Source organism: Pagrus pagrus (assembly GCF_965226575.1).
Source record: "Pagrus pagrus genome assembly, chromosome: 15".
Classification (NCBI taxonomy): domain Eukaryota; kingdom Metazoa; phylum Chordata; class Actinopteri; order Spariformes; family Sparidae; genus Pagrus; species Pagrus pagrus.
The window spans coordinates 15,257,458-15,277,615 of record NC_140199.1 but is presented as its reverse complement, the minus strand read 5'-3'; the positions used below and the strand labels follow the sequence as shown (position 1 = coordinate 15,277,615).

The 20,158-nt window shown below is 39.0% G+C and overlaps 1 protein-coding gene across 4 annotated transcripts in view; it reads right to left on the bottom strand.

Annotated features, from left to right (window-relative positions):
* Positions 1-20,158, bottom strand: part of blnk (B cell linker) — a 22,662-nt gene extending 2,504 nt beyond the window's left edge. Inside the window, exons 1-23 of one of the 4 annotated variants that reach the window (XM_084375642.1) lie at positions 20,040-20,158; positions 19,777-19,839; positions 12,288-12,334; positions 8,486-8,551; positions 7,831-7,877; positions 5,969-5,997; positions 5,765-5,882; positions 5,365-5,468; positions 5,123-5,195; positions 4,756-4,830; positions 3,264-3,289; positions 3,143-3,174; positions 2,960-3,019; positions 2,828-2,855; positions 2,669-2,720; positions 1,977-2,031; positions 1,854-1,881; positions 1,669-1,699; positions 961-1,036; positions 787-815; positions 561-616; positions 360-443; positions 116-271 (exon numbers count right to left, since the gene is read on the bottom strand). In XM_084375642.1, coding sequence (XP_084231768.1) covers positions 116-271; positions 360-443; positions 561-616; positions 787-815; positions 961-1,036; positions 1,669-1,699; positions 1,854-1,881; positions 1,977-2,031; positions 2,669-2,720; positions 2,828-2,855; positions 2,960-3,019; positions 3,143-3,174; positions 3,264-3,289; positions 4,756-4,830; positions 5,123-5,195; positions 5,365-5,468; positions 5,765-5,882; positions 5,969-5,997; positions 7,831-7,877; positions 8,486-8,551; positions 12,288-12,334; positions 19,777-19,839; positions 20,040-20,108 — 1,404 coding nt within the window. In that variant the 5' untranslated portion in view covers positions 20,109-20,158. Of the gene's footprint in view, positions 1-115; positions 272-359; positions 444-560; positions 617-786; positions 816-960; positions 1,037-1,668; positions 1,700-1,853; positions 1,882-1,976; positions 2,032-2,668; positions 2,721-2,827; positions 2,856-2,959; positions 3,020-3,142; positions 3,175-3,263; positions 3,290-4,755; positions 4,831-5,122; positions 5,196-5,364; positions 5,469-5,764; positions 5,883-5,968; positions 5,998-7,830; positions 7,878-8,485; positions 8,552-9,446; positions 9,570-12,287; positions 12,335-15,590; positions 15,669-19,776; positions 19,840-20,039 lie in introns of those variants that run through there. The other 3 variants (XM_084375643.1, XM_084375645.1, XM_084375644.1) reach the window with 3 other exon arrangements.

The window sequence follows — 20,158 nt, the reverse complement described above, 5'->3', positions numbered from 1 at the left end:
CTTTCTATAGAAAAACATTGATTAACCCCCCGAAATCCCATTCTATCATCAACCATGGGCCACACAGACAGTCAAACACAGTTAAATGGAAAAAAAGTGGAGTCATGTACTGTACCTCCTCCCCTTTCTTCTCTCTGCCCAGAGCGTACTGCTGAGTCGTCGGTATGTAGCGGACTGGGATGTTGTACACTCTGCCCTTGTAAAACACCACTAATGTATAGGGCTGCTGTGCATCCTGACCGGAGCTCTTCCTCACCATAAACGCCCCGTCCTGAAACAGAGAGCGCTCACAGTCAAACCTGGCAGTGGGTTATGGGATATAATCCATATGCTGCTCTTTTGGACGACTGTGCTCTCACTTTATTTAAGCGAAACAGGACATCGTCAGCAGTCTTGCGGTCACATGAGCTGCCATACCAGGATTTCTTATAGACATCTGCGTCCTGTAATAAAGTAAATAGAGAAAGAAAGATTTTTAAAGCATGACTCTGGGTTTACTGTATGAATATAGTTGGTTAAGTTATGTGTATATCTTTAGAACATATTGTAAAAGCAAGCACCTTATCTTGGTCTGTTGACTCATTTTCAGCAGAAACACTTCCTCTGTCAGCTGTTTCTGGGAAAACACACACAGACGTCACGCTAACTGTGTTTTGTTTGATCATAAAGAAATGTCACAGTTCGTTTTTTGACCTCTTTCACTTCTTTTTAAAGTACAGAACTCATATGTGTGTGTGAATATGGGTGTTGACCTGCAGTGGGAAAACAAGCAGGAGCTGTACTCACTGAGGGAGGTAAACTGTGGAAGAGGAATTCTGCAACAGAGACCACAAACAGAGCCGAGCAGGGTAAATACACACCACAGAGCTGTGATTAAAGGCAATTTTCCTCAGTTGAGACGCTTTAAAAATGTCTGTGATGCATAGCTTAAGACGTATGTTTGTACGTTGCGTTTCTTACCTTGGTCGTTTCATGTCCAGTGTAAAAGTTTTCACCTGAGGCTTCGGCTCAGTTTGGCTCAGAGGCAGCGTTTGGCCTGTGGAAATCCAGACAGAATGTAAATCTGCTGCGTTTGGTGTTTAATAAGAAGTAGAAGAACAAATCCACAAATTAAATATGTACATTTTTTTGTTTTCAGTGCTTTCATGGCTTATACTGTACATCTTTCACCTACTATATTCCCTTTTAACTGGAATAGAAACAGAAAATATGAAATGTACCTCAGGAGAGGAACTTTTAAATGTTTATGCAACAATTTAATACTGATGCCTGTTTATGAGCTGCATAAACAAACAACACCATCAGCAGGAAGATTGACTATTTTAAATTTAACATTTTTTATTGTGCTGAGGATGAATTGAGGAGTCTCAAACCAACTGCTCTATAGTCTGGTGGTATGACACTAATACAGAATTTACTCCTTGTATTTGCTTTTATGATCTTCATTACTGTACATCGGTAAACACTCTTATGTATGTGTAGCATATGTATGAATGTAATTAGGTCATCACTGGACACTAAAAGTCACTAAAGATTTTCAGTTGGGCCACATCCTTGCATCCACATGGGGAATTCATTCACAAAAAAACTTTAATAAATTAAATGTTTAATAAAAGCTCTATCTAGAGTGAATAATAATGTGCACATGTAATATCTGAATTCACTTACTGTCAAATACCCTGGGTTTTAACTCTGGCCTCTGCAAAAGAGTCACATTTAAAGATTTAAAGCATCGTAAACAAAAGTACATGCTGTAATGTTGACACACATCAGATGATCACATAAAAACACAGGAAAGAAATGATCATTGAAACTGATTCAAAGCATTTGATTTTTCGATTAGAGACTCCTACCGGCTTTACAGGTGGTTTTGGTGACCTCCTGAGGGACAGAAAACATCAAACCATCAGTTATTTCCTTCTTAAAGCTTAAACATGTGACAGTATTTTGTATATAATTAGCAGAGCAAAACTTACTCTCTGGGCAAAGGTTTGGGTAGTGGAGGAGGACCCTCTGATTTATTACTGGGTCCTGGAGAAGCACACAATGCCATGATCTACTGGTTATTATCAGTGTTGAATATAGTACCCAGAAGTTATACTCGAGTAAAAGTAAAGATATTGTGTTAACTATTACTTTGGTAAAAGTAAAAGTCACCCATACAAATAGTTTTTTTAATTTTAATTTTTAATTAGTTTATGCATATATTTACATGCATATACTGTATATTATAGGGCGAACAATTAGCGGATCCCATATTCTGCACTTTTCTGATGATCAGAATCAGTGGTTTTCATCCGATTGTCGAATGAATACATTTGTTTAAAGATGTTTTACTGCGGCTCTGATGCAGAAATCTGCAAAGTAACTAGAAACAATCTTTATCAAACACATGTAGTGGGGTAAAACGTTCAGTATTTGCCTCCAAAATGAAGTGGAGTGGAAATATCAAGTAACAGGAGATGGAAATACTCAAATAAAGAACATGTACCTCAAAATTGTACCTAAGTAGAGTACTTGAGTGAATGTTACATCCATCACTTGTCACATTTACTGTTGGGAAATATATTTTTCCTCCTTCCACTGGCCATCCTCTAGATGGCGTATCATGCTCGAATGTTTCATGGTAGCAGTCTGTCTTAATAAAAATGGAGGTGAAAACACTCACTGTCGTCTGGATCACACACTTCATATTCATCTTCATCTGTCGGCTCCTGAACCTGGAAAATCACAATATAAGCAAATCAGTGTTCCTCTAACTGTGCACGATAAATCTCCTGCAAAAAACCTCTTCTAAATGAAATCTTGCACATTTGTCATCACTTACAGTGTGAGGAGATCTCCTCATATTCGGTCTGAGGAAAGAAGGGAACTCATTATTAGTGTAGTGACAGGAATGCAATGTAGAAACTGCACTTAAGTGGCAAATAATGGCTACATGAAATGTTGTCGGTCCTACCTGGGGCTGGGTTTCGGTGGTAATGAATGTGCCTGTTTTGTTGGAGGTATTGGAGGTAGTCTGCAAATTAGATGCAAGGACATGGTTAGTCTCAGACTGAAGTCTAAGTTGGGATTATTATCTAAAACATTTCGTGTTGTATGTCTGTACAATTTAAATAAGACAAGTCTGTGTCAGACTGACCTGTTTACTGGAAGAGATAATGACTTCTCCTGCTAAGAGGCCATAAAAAAGGAACAAGCATAAATTCCACATATAAATGTACCTTGCAATACTTGTAAACACTGTTATATAAGCAGCCTACCTCTTTGTCTGGAACTTCATAAAGGTCTGAAAAATAACCAAAGTCAAAATTAGGCACAGGGCAGAACCACAAAAGCCTTGTTCTGTGGCTGGATCGCATTATTTTCATTAGTTTAAACATGTCTGCAGCTGACAGCAGCTCCTGCCCTCTGGCATTTTTTTTCTTTGGACTAACTGCTTTTGACTGTTTCCCATTGTAGTGTATTTACAAAGACTTTCCACTCATTGCTCTATAAGCTTTTTATTCAATACTACAGAGTAATATAATGGAGGCCTCCTTTTTTCCCCCATGTTCACTCATTCCATCGGAGTGGCTTCAGAGCTGGTCGGGTCACCACTTTGTTCCAGACTGAAATATCTGGATAACTTCTGTTAACCGTATATTAAAATTATGTACAGACGTTGATGATCCTAAATCCTGAACATTTTCACCTTAACAGTGTGTTAAAATCTCTAGATCAACCTGAGTCTTCCTCTCCATGACTTTTAACTCAGCATCTCCACAAGGTTGACGTCTGTGGTTTTGGTGGTAAATATGAAATATATGAAATGTGAAATTTGGTACATGCATTCATGTCCTTCTCATGTTGACTTTAAACTTGGTAGTTACTTTACTTCTTTTCTGGCGCCATAATCAGGTCAGAATTTTAATTTGTCTGTCACTTTGGTTTATGATCAAATACCTGCAAAACTCATGACACTTCCATCAGCCATGGTGCTAATTATGTCATGTTAGCATGCTAAAACACTAGAATAAGACGGTGTACAAGGTAAAATTATACCTGCTAAAAGTCAGCATACTAACATTGTCATTGTGAGCATGTTAGCGTGCTAACATGAACATTTAGCTCAAAGCACTACATTGCCTTAGTACAGCCTCACAGAGCTGCTATCAGGGCTTCAGACTGTGGTTTTTGTCAGAAAAAAACACTTAAGCAAGGGACAATACATTTTTGTTTTTCACATAATCAAATTCATGTTATCTTTCACCACGGTGCAGTGGCAACAGCAAGTTAGCAACTAAGTAAAGGTCATGTGTGTCAGATTGAGCGGAGAGGTTGCATATCAAAACCAACTGAATATCCCCTGAATCCGTGAAAGTCCCTCTCTAGAACCAGTGTTTTGTTTGTCCGTTCTGTGCTACTTTAGAAACACAGCATTGCGACATGGTGGACTCTATGGAAGAGGATCTCTGTAGACATAAAAGGCTCATTTTAAGGTAACAGAAACAAAACAATTCGACACAACAGGGAAGTGAAAACATAATTGCGAATATGAAGTTCCATTTCTGCCAAAAGATCCCCCTAATAACCCTGGACCTTTAAATATAATCATACAAGACACTGGTTTTATCATGAACAGTAACAGATAGTGTGTTTAACACTGGGTGTGACTGCAAGAGAGCTGTGATTATACAGGTTATTAGTTGCAGTAATTGTAGATGTAAGCTCTCGTGAACTTGTAACGAGATGCAGCAGGGTTATTGTACCTACCAGGACTGGGTGGACACTCAGGTGAAGGTGTAGGCAACATGGGAAGGTCCCTCCCTATTTTGGTCCCACCATGCACTATAGGATTTGAGGAGAGGTATAGAAAGTATTGTTACCTACATCAAGGAGGTTATGTTTGTTTGGCTGTTTGTCATCAGGACTATGGAGTACACAACTTTTTTTATTCTGATAGTTTGGGAAATATATCAAGACATATAAAGTGGAGGGGAAGAGTAGATTAATGGCCTTGGCAGAGTCTGCGCTCTCCGAGTGCCCCTCTAGCTGTTATTATATTTCCATAGTAGCAGTCCCTTCAGCAGCAGTACCCATATTACTGTATTTCTCTTCTCTAATTTGATGTGTATCTTACTGGGGGGAGGATGCTCTGAGGGCTCTATGTAGTTGTCATCATCGTTACTGCCATCTGGATTGATGTAGTCTTCCTACAAAAACAGACAACATATTGTGAAATAGTGACTGTGTCAGCTGTCCAACACTCATTGGTACACACAGGAAATGGGGAAATTAACCAAGACATAGTAATATTATTGGTAGTCTCAGCCTCACACAGCATTTATATGAGCTTGGGGTGGGGAACCAAAGTCGCTTTACCTCATCGCTCGACATCTTGGTGGGTTCAGGGGGCAGCTGTTTGGAGGCTTTGCCGGGGCCGTGGGGCTTCCTGGGTGGCCGTTGGGGCCGGTTACGGCAGTTGTCTGGAAAGGAGAAGCAGAAGCAGAAAGAGGACATCAGAATTTGCATGAAGTTTGGGGCCATCTGCGTGTTGTGGCCAGTGGTGAAGACGCTGAATGAACCAACTTCAGCAGGAAGAGAGATGAGTGCAAAGGAGAAGCTGTTATGGAAACTGTGTGAAAAGAAATCAAAGCTCATGTGAATTTGAATTTCATCATCAGCAGAACTAAAGAAGTTGGCATAAAAATCAAAACTCAGTCAGTGAATGAGTACAAAGTGCAGATATAAATAGTTCTTCATGTCAAATGACTGTACCAACCGAGATATTCCCCCTTCGGGAAGGAAGCAGAGTGAGTTGTGGTGAAGACTCTGTGGGAGGGAGGAGGCTCGTAGCTGTCATCGTGCTCCTCACGAGGATCCTCGTACATGTCATTATCCTGGGAACAACATACTTTTAACGTTTCGAACACATATCGACAGTTTAAAGTGTAAAAAACACAAGTCACAATTTTTACCAACTTACATAATCAGGCTCAGACAGTTGGTCGTCATCTGTAAACACAGAAATCGAAAAGGGATTTCATTACAGAGAGAGAAAAATGAGTCTATTAAAAGCTAAGATTTGAATTGTGGATTTCATTAAACTCTTATGCCTAAAAAATATGAAATGCCAGCGTTAAATTAATCTGGGCAGGTGTCAGAGTACGTTATCTAATTTTAGAACAGCGTCTGTGTTGAGGAACCAGTGGAGCGTGTCTCCTCACCTCTTCAACTAATGAATAATCTCTCAACAAGTGATTTAATCGCTGTTTTTATGATGCAGTTTGAACAACAGCTTCACATGATTGAGCACAGGGTGTTTCTCAAGATAGCACCTAGAAACAGGTGAAATGAAACCTGTTACCCCCAGTGGGTAATTAGGTACTTTTGCTGATACGTCTGTACCTTGTGCACTGTATCCACCTGTTCTTTCTAAAACGATCAGATAATCTTCACGACTACAGTTAAAAACTGTGCACTGAAGTTCTTACACACAAATACAAACTTCTCTGTCATCTTGTTTTCAAATACATTAACGGGGCAAATGTATTTATATATTTTTCCTCTAACCTGTAGTAGGTTTTATCCATCTAGATTTTTTTGGTGTTTGCTAAGTTTTGAGATACCGTCCACCTTCTCTCCAATATAATTGAAATAGGTAGCACTCAGCTTGTGGTGCTCAAAGTGCAAAATAAAAAAAATAGTTTCTACAGCTAACAACAAGGTCTGTGGATTATCTTGAGTAACTGGGTCATGCTTTCTGGAAAGAGACACTGCAGTTGAGTTTTTCAAATGTATTTTTTTTTCTCTCACAACAGAACTATCAAGATAAAGAGATAAATAGCTCTACATGTAAGCACAAAAATATGCTGTTTTGATTATGGGGTACATTGTCCTTCTAAAGTCAATACTCACGTGCCCATACTTTACAATATGTACACTGAAAGAGTTACAGGTCAGTATAATTCCTCCTGTGTACAGTGAATATTAAAAGATGTACTTCTTACTTCAGTAACACGTGACAATGTAAGTGATAATAATCCACAGTCCTCACTCTGTGCATTTTTCTCTCTGTGAGTTACACTCCTTTTAGTACCACAGTTTTTTTTTTGTGGTTTTGCTGGTGAGATAGTTACAGATAGTTTTGCAAATTTTGTACTAAACACTGTCTTTGTAGAAGATATCTTGACTGTTAGGCTGTTAATAACTTTCACTGGAATTGTGTCACAGGTGTTTTCACAGCCCGTATGATTAAATTCACCAATATTTCTTCTAGTGTACATACGGACAGTTGAGCGGAGTCATAGGACGGACTTAAATCAAGATATTCTGTGCAGCAAAAACAAGTAGACCTGTCACAATAACTACTTTTGTTGGACAACATATTGGCCCAGAAATAATTGCGATAAAGAATATTGTTGTCATTTTAAGACCTATTAATGCTACTGAATGATAAAAGCATAAAGTACTAAGGATAACAGCATATTCCAAGTATGCCTTTTCAAAGACCTATGGACTTTTTGAAATTGAAATGTGAAGCAAATATTAAAATGTGCTAAATAAATAAAACCACACAACCAAATCAACACAGGTTGCATATAAACACAATGGCCGATATTGAGGTCAGCATAAATAATCAAAGTCATGCATCAATAAGTTGATAAGATATGTATGAAAATATAAGATATGTTCGATAAATACATCTATCATCCATATCGATAAGATATACACGTTATCAAGTCCAAGGTCAACACTATGTTCTTGTTCATGTAATACATTTATATCACATATATTTCAATCACCTGTCAGTGAGATTCACACTTCAATGACAATGACTGTTCTTACCTCTGTAATCTCTCGCAGGCACCTTTGGAAGTGGTTTGCCTTTTAGTCTGCCATGTGGGGAGATATTGAGATCAGCAGCAGGCAATGAATGACTTTACAATATGTGGTTATAGTATATTTATATATACATATATAGTGGTTTGACAACGGGAACACATCCTCTTTCTATGAATACAAGCTATAAATGAGATTTAAATTCAATAAAGAGTGGAATTGTTTGACTAATCACACTTTGTCTCGACACATTTTTCGACACCTGCGCTGTAAATCTGTGAAAGGGCTCCATTTACAAGAGCGCATTTAGCAGACTGCTGCGCATATTTAGCAGTCAGGATGAGAATAAATGGCTTCTGTAACACATGTGTCATTGTCTGTCCTCGTGCGCCTTCAGAGGAGACATTTCAGGAAAGGAAAGTGAGAGAAGAGCCATCTGTTAGAGCTATTTTTGCTTTGTGGGTTTATCTCTGTTATTCCAACGGTTGTGAAAGAGGAATTGACCGTCCCTGCTGATGCATTTATACACCACACAGAGAATTTTTTGATCTCCAGACTCCTCAGAGACTTGTCGACTACTTAACGTTACACATTCATATAGAATATTTCCACTGTGTGTTTTCACGCGTAACATAAGCGTGTAGTAACTCGAGAGACTGACCTTCGAAGTTTGTTCAGTAAGCCGCCGTCGTTTTTCTTGATGTCTTGAACAATCTTCTGAAGCTGCCTGGAAAACACAGGATTTGACTTTATCATTCAGAACATGTAGTTTGCAGTGAGCTGAACAAAAGTTACCAAGTTCATGTCGTATTCACTTTAATCAGACACTCTTTTCTCTTGAACTCTCTTCTCTTTCACTGTTCTGACATTGTTTACATCTAAGTTCTCCTTTATTTAAAGGTCCACTATGTAGTTTTGGGGAAGGCATTTTAATCAGAAAAGAAAACTCTGAATGAACTGAATAAATAAATTTAAAGGATAAAAGGATAACACAATACATATGGTTTTACTTTGTTTATATGTGCAGGACCCTTCTAAGCAGCCACCTTTCTAACTTCATGCAGCACTCTGGGGACCTTATTTCCCTCTGAGGACAGCTTGTTTACATTTCTATTTATACTTTTGTATTATTGCCATATATTGTAAATGTTACCTTTTTGAGCTTGAATGCATTTTTGCAACTACGTAGTGCACCATTAATGGTAAAAGCATAAATTTTCATATGAAAAATAAATGCTTAAAATGACTCAAAAGAAATGATTACTTGAGTAGAAAACATAATCCGTGGAAAAACGTTTAGCAGCAGCAGTATCCACACTGCGATGGACCACAACTTGCATTTTGTTTGACAACCTCATGTTGTGGAATGACAAATAAATGAACTCTGTACTTTGTACAATGCCTTCACTGCAAAAATGTAAGAAATTGTGGAATCAATATTAGCAACAAGTGATATTGTGATATTGTCCATTTCAAGTAAAAGTTCAAAGTTGTTGTTTTTGACATGTGGACAACAAACACTGAAGCTGCTAATGAAACACTCGTTCGGAGGCTTCTTGAGGAAAGAAGCAAAGACGACGAAGAAGAAACAAAATATGCTAAAAAACAACTGAAGTTCTTACCGGATTTTCGCTGTAGCAGGAGCAGCCAGTTTGCCTAACGTATCCATATTTAATTTATCCATATTTTTTAATCGGAGAGTTTTTAAATCTTCGGGCCTCATGCATTAACGTCTGTGCTGCCAGATTGTTTGCAGAAATGTAAATGAACACTGCGTTTGGCTACAAGTCATGTCTTTGTCACAGAGGGGAGGGGATCCATTCTAGCCAGCCCTTGAGACAAATCACTTCTCCTTTCCACTCCCCGTCTCAATTGCATACTCAGAAACAGATTTCAGTCGTCACATTTTCTTGTTACCTCATATTACTCTTGAGTGTCTTTGATTTCACCTCCAACCGAATGCTGTCATTTTAACTGCTGCTGACAATACATCACCTGAATGAGGTCACTGAAGGAGGACTTTAAGTTAGTGGGGTATATAACAGTTTATACTCAGGTCAACCATACAGCTGTCACTCTATTAACTCCTTTGAAACATCTCTTAACGTGCCACCATTGTTTAAAAAGCTTCCTCACAAAAGATAGTTTTTGAGAGTTTTAGCTGTGGAACACGTCTATGTGTGAGGTCATCCATGGTGTGTCATGGAAAGTACCGTGTGGTAATCCTCACTGTTTTCTGCAGATGGGAGGGTGAAGAGAAGTAAGTACGCAGCCTTTTCCTGTGAGACTGGCAGGATGATCCACGACAGTGTGTCTGTGGTCACCAAGGGGATTTTTTTTGAAAAAAATGATGTCTGCCCTAACTTGATCACAAGTCAACCAGAGTGGAGGAGATGGAACCAAAAAGTTGTGAGAAACTTCAATAATTAAAAGAATTAAAGAAGCAGTTTGGGATTTTTAAGGAAGCAGCTGTGTATGATTCATAATGAGAAACAGTCCTTCAGTCAGCTGTTGGTGTGGAGCTGCTCAGTTGGAAATTAATGTGAAAACAGTTTGTATGTGGGAAATTTAAACTTTGTCACCTAAATAAATGATTTTCCATTTAATTTTCTATACGAAGCTCTGCAGTATATCCTTGCTGTTACAGACTGTATGGTGAATGACTGGCAAAAGGTTTGATTTATTCCTGGCTATGTGAGCTAGTAGAAAATGTTGTGTTAGAAAGTGACTGTATGTGATTAATATTTTAAGTATTTTTAATTAATTTGACCTACATTGAGTTTGAACTGTCTGAGAAAACCAGTGGATACTCTCCATGCTACATCAATAATAATCCACATGTCTTGTATGGAAGCTCAGGAATGACAATACCACAGTGAAATCATTGAACTAAATTGATATAAAATTTTCAGTTGAATGTTGCTATCAGTTCCGAAAATTAAAATGTACATGAAAATGAAAAGTACTCAGTTTTTTTTTTCTTTTACAAACACACACAAAATGTGTGTACATGTTAGCACAATCCAATTAAAATGACCTTGCATGTGAAATGACCTTGGAAATTGATTTTTTCATTTTGACATTGGCAGAGAAGAGGCTATGCTAACTTTAAAGCGTAAAAGTAAACACAGAATTTCGCCACGAAAGTTTATTTATTAGTCAAACACAAAATATTTGTTTTCATTTTGTTTATAATATATTAGTAAAAAATAGAAAAACATTTTTATGTAGACAAATCCTTTAAAAAAAATAATACATCTACAGAGCTTGTAGAAAGGTGCACGTCTCTCTTTTCCTTCAAAACATTGTTATGATTGTGAATTAATAATTTTATAATTCATTTTGGGGTCAAAATGATTGTTTTGTTTATCTCAGTGTGAGAATTCTGACTGCTGGTTCCAGCTTCTAACAAGGTTTGCCAATCCAGCGTGGTTGGTGTCATGTGGCAACCATGTTTCTTCCGAATTAACAGTCTTGGTAGTTGCCAGTTTGTGGAAAACAACGTGGCTGATTTCTACAGTATACTGTACTGCTCTAACTGCACTAGCTAGCATTAGCAATGTTAGCTACAACAAACTGGCAACCACTTGAGGGGGCAGATGATTAGAGCAACAGTGGTGTTGAGGCGTGAATGCACTGGGGGAGGGGGAGATGGAAACCCCCATTTAGTGGCTGGATGTTATAAATAACACCTTTAAATTGCCAATATAGTTTTAGTTTGACTGACTGATTACACTTGTTTATTTTGAGATATACACACCCGCATAAACACCCGCTTACACATGGGAATACATGAACAGGAACATATTCCACACAAACAAATGTGCAGGTGCAGTCAGGCAGACACGCACATATCACTCATCCTTGTTTCCGTCACTTGTGGGGACATTACATAGACATCAATTTCCTCTAACCTTTCCATAACCCTAACCACTACTTTCCAAACCCCAACCCTAACCTTACCTAAGTCCTCTACTTACAACTTAATGTGATCTTTAATAGGGTTCAGCATTTTGGTCCCCACAAAGCCATCAGACCCTGAGTGGGCTACCGGTTTTGGGACCCCAAAAATGTAGAAAAACAAGACAACGCACACACAAACACACACCTGCAACAAACATATTAAACACATTGTTATTCTATTTCTGAAGCAATGTCTTATTTTCGAGTATGTACATAGATTTTTATATATTATAGGCTACTCATACATGAAGCGCCTCTAGTATCTTGTCACTTGGACATGATATGATTGCTTGACAATAAGTACTATCCCAGTGGATTTAAAGGGCATTCTGTATTTTGAGAATAACCTCAGTGTTGTTGAAATGTTTTAGTACTAATAACAGCAATTATAAAAGACATATGAGAAGCAAAAAAATGCGAGGAAGGAGTTAAAGTGAGAAGAAATGAAGGTTAGATTGAAGTTCGGGACGACAGCAGTATTTCAGTGAAGTGTTACTCACGGTTGGTGGACGAGACTAAACTTGCTCATTTCGCTGTCAGACAGGCTCTGTGAAAGCATCAGAGAAATCAACCGTAAAATTAGAGGATACAGAGCTCACAAATGGCTGTGATTCCTGATAGCAAGTATGATACTGATGTCAAACACATGCATTTTAGACAGTTGTTGTTTGAGGGTCGCAGTCTTGCATCCCCTCTTATCCAACAGGAGATGGCAGCATCTCACTGAGGGCGATCCCAACAACACAGCGAGTTTCTCTTATGTAACCCTCGTGTTATTTCTAAACTAAACCACAGAGTAAGATACAACTACTTTATTAGTACAGAGAGCATGGGTCAGAGTTACAAACATTACATAATGCATATATTAACACCTAAAAGCACTTCCCTCATGTTGGTCAGATACTGCAGCTGCATGGAGAAGTTGTTGGAAGGGCTCAAGAGTACTACTCAATAATGGGAGATAAAAATCTAATAGTTGTAACTTATATAACGCAGCAATTTAACCAGAGTGGTTTACAAACACACTGGTAGTTCATGAGTCACCATCATGACGGACACAGAACTGACGACAATAAAGTTAAGAATATGTGGTTCTTTGCCTGGTTGTTTTGTGAGTCAGTACAAGTGATGCTCCTTGAACCCTCGTCATTGTCACTGTAACCACGCAGCACCACCGTCTCACACAATTTCATAAATTTCTTAAAAAATGTATTTGGCTCCAATGTTTTTGTTGCGTTTAATGTCGGCTTCGCAGGAAGGCAATTGTGATTCGTAAATGAAAGGAAATGATTACCATAAAATATGCAACAAATCCCGCTAAATTATGTATTTCCCTCTTCATTCATAATTCATCGCTCCAGGTCGTTACTTGCTCTGTCGCTTTCCTGTTTTTTATTTGTCATTGTGTAATGAAGATCCATGACAAGGAATATTTGTGAAAGTTTGGAATGTGTGTGTTTAAGTCTGCAGGATGTCAAATGAACAAATGGGGATAGGCTTGTTGATAAAAGGGTTAATGTATGAGGTATGAGTCTAATATGGCTTGTTAATTCAGACATGAATAATGTATAGTTTGCTCTTTATCTGCAGAGTATCCTGTGAAACAAGTGTAATGATGTACTATTATGTTGCATACCGTTGATTATAAGGTAGTTTTTCTGTTAATGGTTTATATGAGATGCTCCACTGGGACGGGCTTGATAATGCAGCTCACATTACATTAGTGTGTGAATAAGGGAACCTTGGTGCAACAAAAGGATACATTACCTCTAGGAAGAAGCCCCGTAGTACAGTGAACGCAGAGCTTCTGATTTAATCCTTTGTAAATCAGAAGAGTGAGATCACTTAATATGAAAGGCTTTACCTCCTTCAAAGAACTGAACCTTGGCCTCACAGATACACACTTGATCATCCCACTGGCTTACAGGAGAAAAAAAAGGTATAGTATAAAATCAGACTTAGCCTTTTGACACAGAATAAAATATCAAATAGTCCGCCCCAGTGGATACTCCCAGGCACTGCTCCCACATTGAATTATTTATAGGAGTGTCTGTGCTTGTTCAAATGAGACACAACAGCTCTACAAGCTACAGCCTCTCCATTGTACTACAGAGCAGGACCCCTCACTCAAAACAGCACTCGATCGAATCTTCACGTCTTAAGTGTTTTCAGAACATACAAACAGTTTTATCAGCACGTGTGAGCGATAAAAACTGTCTTCTGAATTGGTCCTGATATATATCTATTTTCTTTTCCCTTTAAAGGTGCAATATATGACAATTTGAGTTGAAAACATTTAAAAATGATCTGACATTATCATCAGAATGTGAAGAAACAACAGTGTGGCGTCTATGTACAGTGTTGCAGAAATGTCTACTGAAGTTAGCATGCTAACCAGCTAGCCACTTTGTACCTCATGAGGTGATATTCCCATAGCGAGAAACACCAACACTCCTCTGAAGCTCCCAGTCTGGACATAGTCAGCTAATATGATCGCTAGCCACCAAGCTAGCTGAGCTAACTAGCTACAGTTAGCAGCTGTTTGGAGTATGAATACAACAGGTGGCCAGTTCTTACATACTGCACCTTTAAAGCCACCATTATGTAGAACATCAGAACTTCGGACGGAGGCACCATCTGGTTGAAGCATTAGCAAGATCGACAGGCAAGCTAGCAGCTCTGTGAGGCCTAAACTAGGCACGGCTATGCTTTGAGCTACATGTTAACATGCTCTATCAATGCTTACATGCTGTTGTTTAGCAGGTGTAACGCTTACCACATTCACCATCTTAGTTCAGTGTGTCAACATGCTAGCATTTCTGACAGCCAAGGCTACTTGACACAGTTTTGCAGATATTTTAAAACCGAGGTGTTATCAGAAAAACCCAATAGTGGCTCAACATGAGGTTAGTGTGGATGTTAAGAATCTTCTGATAATAACTGATGCTATCTTAGCTTAAGATAGCATCTGTTATTATCAGAAGTGGAGAGCTAACATTGGCATCTCAGTTTCACCCACCAACAAGCACATGGATGACCACTTTTTGTTTCTGTTCACATGTGGCCGTCTGATGGGACATTTGTGGACGCTTTTCTTTTAAATTAGTTCAGTTTCAAGATAGAGGAACAGCTTTGCAGCTACATGCCCACGAATGTACCCTTGGTTTTTTTCCAAGCGGCTGTGCAAGGTCTGATGACTGTCATCAGGTGAGAGACTTTCCACATGGTCACGCATCTACACTGTGAATAATATTGTTGAAGTGTAAGTTCATTGTGGTTTAAGATACTAATAGTTTGCTTCGCATCCTTTATCACCCATTGAGGGGACTGTGTCAAAATGTAAATGTATTTTGTGAAGCTGCAGCTGGAGGACATTAGCACCTAATCTCTGCTGAAAGTTATATTTGCTCTCTGTCTTTTTAACTATAGCCTAAACACATTTTTTTGCAGGCCAATCACTACATTTTTGACGCCAGCAACAAACTTATCATGTGACATACTGTACATTGCTTTCCTTTACTTTGAGGGGCCTTTGTTTGCAGTGTCGATGTCATCACACACACGAGTTGAAAGCGACTTCCTCTCACACGGGCGGCGTCACAAAGATAGCAGGTGACAGTTCTTTTGATCTACTACATATCTCTTTTAACCTGTCTACCTGTGCGAGCGAACACGGCATCAAAAAGATGGAGATTGCCTTTATCTACACTGTGCCGACTGACTGTCATTCCCATCCACACTGTAGCATGCAGCCACCCACCACTCAGACAGAATTGGATTGTTATTTCACGGCTCATTCTTACCAGCGTGATGAAGAGATGTTGTAGGTGTAATGTGAAGGAGCTGCATTCCAGGCACAGCCCTGCGTTGCCTTATGAGAGCATTTTAGAAACGCGTTGTCTGCTTACTTGCGCGGATTTCCTTGAAGATTTTATGACCTTTGCTCCACATGCTGCATAAACATCGTATGAATATGCAAAGTAAGCCAAAGGCAGTGCTCAGCGGTAGCACAGTTGCTGGATGACATTCAGAGCCCACAGTGCAGACCCTCTCTGGCCAAAGACACATGCTGAGTAACTGATGAGTCAAATAGAAGTTATCATCAGCAATTATTTCTCATTTCTTGCTTGATTTCCAAGAGACTGGTGATATTGAAGACATACCCATGACCTACATTAGTTTAAGAAAACGTGTGATCATGCATGTTTAATGAAATCTCAGGAGTTTGTTGTTTTGGTGCAGAAACATTTCATAAATTCAAAGATCCTCCAAAGACTTTGGAAGCATTGTGTTTAAAGAAGCATTCTCCTTTTGAGTTGTCAAATGTTGTGTCTGATATAATCTTTCAAGATCACAAGATGTCTGATACTTCACTGAAAAGTCCGGCTGTGTAAGTTGCTGTCTGAAACATGATTGGCCTCCAAACTAGTTGTGATGAAACCAAATCATGCTCGTGCATACATGACTTGTATTCGGATGGCGAGACACTACAGGTAAACAGGGTAAAACCACCTTTAACTAGCAGATATCAACATGAAACTTTCCCGGTTGGTTACTCACATTAAGACAGTTATTCTTTTGTATTAACAGTTTACAATTCCACAACAGAACTCTTCAGAATAAGCTGTAGAGAGGAATAAAACTGGAACGTTTGGTAGGCAGAAAATGGTGAATTGTGTAAGAATCTTATCGAACAAACTTTCCAAGTTGTTTACTCAAATCAAGACAAGCGTTTTTGTATTACAAGGATTTTGGATATTTCATGTTTAAATAAGCAAATGAGGCTATCTAATTAAATATGCACATCAAATTACACAAATATTCAGAGCAGAAAACTGAACCAAAATAAACCCAGAAGTGTGTATTCTGGATGTTTGCCCTCCGCCTGTCTGACAGAGGACATGCTATGGAAGCAAAATAGCCCCAGTAGTGACCAGTAGCGTCTGTCTCCACCTGTAGTGTCTCCACTTAAAGTGACAAACTTTTCCCTTTTCAGATAATGTAAAATAGTGTCTAATGTAACCATTTTTTTTAGAGGAGGGGCTCTTGAAGTTCTTGAAGTAAAAAACAAAACAAAAAAAACCAACAGGTATGTAAATATTCACTCTAATTTATTAGAGTCATCAACCTACACAACCTACACCGAAGCATCAAAGCTTACAGTTGCTGTTGTAAAATCCTCTTGCAGCAGGAAGTGAAGTTTCACTGCCAGAGGCTGAAGAAGCTTGTTTGTCAGAATAATAGAGGAACTGGATGATTACACAATGAGCAGCAACACTCATAAGTGAAGAGTGCCACCTACTGAAACTCGCTTCATCAAATCCAAGACACATTATTTTTCAAACTGACAAATGCCTCTACAGTAATGACTTTTTAGACCTTAAGTCGTCGAACAAAAATCTATGATGATGCAGATCGCAGATTAAATATTAACACTGCTCTGTCTAACACATAAAGTATGTGGTGAGGACAAAATACAAAATGTGAGGACATGCAAGGACAAAGAGACAAATCACTCTTTACAAACACAGAAGCTCTGTCATTACATTTAACAGGTCAGGCACTCCATCAACGAACTCACAAGCTCTCAAACTTGCCACCCTTCAAAAGCCAAAAAAAGATGACCTCGTTTAATCATCATAATTTGAGCCCATAGGTCCAATAAAATTTGGAGAGTCTGGAAGAACCACAAGATTTAATCATTTTATCTCTATTCATTATAGCACGGTGCTGAACCGTGAGTAAGCCGGCTCGGTTGGCAGAAGTCTCTGGTGTGCACGCTCCATGGACCCCACAACATGGAAGATTTCGGGTAATTTTTATAGCTGGGAAGTCGAGCTTTTTTGGCTTTATGCGCCACTGAGCAGCTTTTATTGGAATGATCGGGGCTCCGCCTCCAAAGCTGTACCCAGTTTTTATTTAACATCCTTGGGTTCATTATAAGACTGTTAGCATGCTAATATATCTTACTTTGCTATAAACAGTTGGGAAGTTTTTAGGTCTTTGGTTGAAACCAAAATATTTTGCAAATTGAAGTTTTGGCCTGATGGGGGCGCTATAGAACAGGTTAAGGGATTACTGTTGTCATGGGAAGTCTTCATCAGGGAACCATGAAAAAACTTTTCAGATGATAAATGTAGCAGAAACTGAAATATGTCACTTAAGAACTAACAATGACAACATGTTGGTAGCGCTAAATGAAAAGTCAGGTGAGCACATAGCAGGCCTTCACCCTCTGGGGACCATGAACATCTGTACACAATTTCAATCCAATCAATGCTGAGATATTAACATTCCAGGAGTCAAGCTGTTAAAACAGGAGGCCTCGTTGAGTCTGTAAGGTAGTATTGAATTAATCAGGTTATAGGCCAATGTATGGGATCAGCAGAAATCAATAAAATGTATCCTCTTGGGACCTTGAAAATGAGCGTCAAAATACATTCAATAGCTGTTGATATATTTCACTCTGAAACATGTATGTCAACTTCATGGTGCCACCAGAGGAAGGACTCCGGAGATCACAAAAATCAGTAGGCTTCACCTGCTGGGGACCACGAATGTCTGTACAAAATTTCACGTTGGTCCATTTACTACATAGATATTTCAGTCTGGACCAATTTGGTAGACCTGGAGCCTGATATCGCCGTAGAGCCACAAATCAAACACAGCAAACAAGAGCACACACACCTTAACTAATAGTGTGTGACTGTGCATGTTTGTCAGACTCTGCGGCCTTGAAGCTGCTTAAATTGAAGGCGTGTGAAGTCAGCTGTGAAATATTCTTGTTCAATACTACATGGGTTTATGACCTTAATGGAGTCCATGTGTGCTGGCTGGGATCTGAAGCTACGGGATCTATCAGTCAATACACATACGGCATGTATATGTATTTTTCATATCTGCACTGCTAACTTCAAAGCCTTTGCTCTGAAACATTCATCATGTGGGTGATAAAATTCCACAGTGAGTGTATTTTAGGGGAGATAAGGCCGTGAGATATAGGGGAAATATTTCCACAATGCCACCTAAAGAGGAATCAGTTCACGGTCAGTGAATAATGAATAGAAGAGTGGACCTGTTAGCTTGGCAACAAGTGTTTATAAGTGGCCACTAGGAAGACACGCTCCTACAGGCGTGCCAACGCTCAGGAGGTATTACTGAGGTATTATTAGTATCCTCAAAATAATATTAGGAAGTTATAAACCCACGCTCCGGTTATTTTAATGCACTAAATCCTCTTTAAACACCCCCACCCTGCGCAAAACTGAAGCAGATTTAATGATACTTCCTTAAATAAGTAGGGATCACAGCTTTATTATCCACGAGTCTCATTTCACAGTTCTTACTCTCCCAAACTGGCACGCAGGCAGTTTTCACCTGCACTCATTGTGTCAGTGTGCCTCTCACACACATCGAAAGGCCCTCACGCAACGATGTGGACGATGGAGGCAAAGCAAGTGAGAGTGATAGAAGCAGAAGTTGCAGCTGATTTACCAACCACCATATTAGGAGAGCCTGTGATTACACACCGAACGTGTGGGAAGTAATACATGCAAGTGAATGTGCACTTGTCATGTTTCATATCCTGTAAAATCTCCTCGGTTTTTTAACTCTTGACGTTTGCAGTCACTGTGAAGTTCAACTTAGAGGTTGAGCATTTAGCTTCATGTTGACAAGAAAAAAACGTCATGCGATCTAATTTGACTTTAAAAGAGGCGTGCAAATGTTAGAAATGTTTGGCATCGTAAACTGGGCTTACAGTCGCACAGATAGCTCAAGGAGATGTAATTATGTTGCTGTTTTTAATATCACGATCATCATAAGAACAATTGCTGGGGGGCGTCTGTCTATATGATGTAATTAGAATAACAACCACAACCCAGATATGATCCTGAATGTATTAGTAAACGATGTAACCGTGGGAAGGACGGAACAAGTATTTTCTGTAAAATTCAGGTGAAAAGAAGGAAAAAAAGGAGGTTAACTCACCAAAAGTCTCTGTCCATTAATTCTCAGTCTGTTTACGGTGGCAGCACATTCTTGCATTTGGTTCTGAGGGCAGTAAACACATATTGATTCAGTTTCTTGAATGAGCTATTAACTCCACAGTACTGTACAGTACAGTGCTTTTAACATGAGACTACACATAATCCACATACCACTATTAGCTAGTGAACTACTGAAGTTTAAACAATGAGAAAATAGGTCAACATGCCGGCTTTACTGGTATTGCCTTTTTTTCTTGTACTCACCTTGCACATAAAGAAGGCTACTTGAGCCTCGTCCCACCCCTCGCACTCCTCTCTGGACGGCAGGTTCATTTTTTTCTCAACAGGGAACCTCTGAGCACAAGTGTGCTCCTGGAAGTACA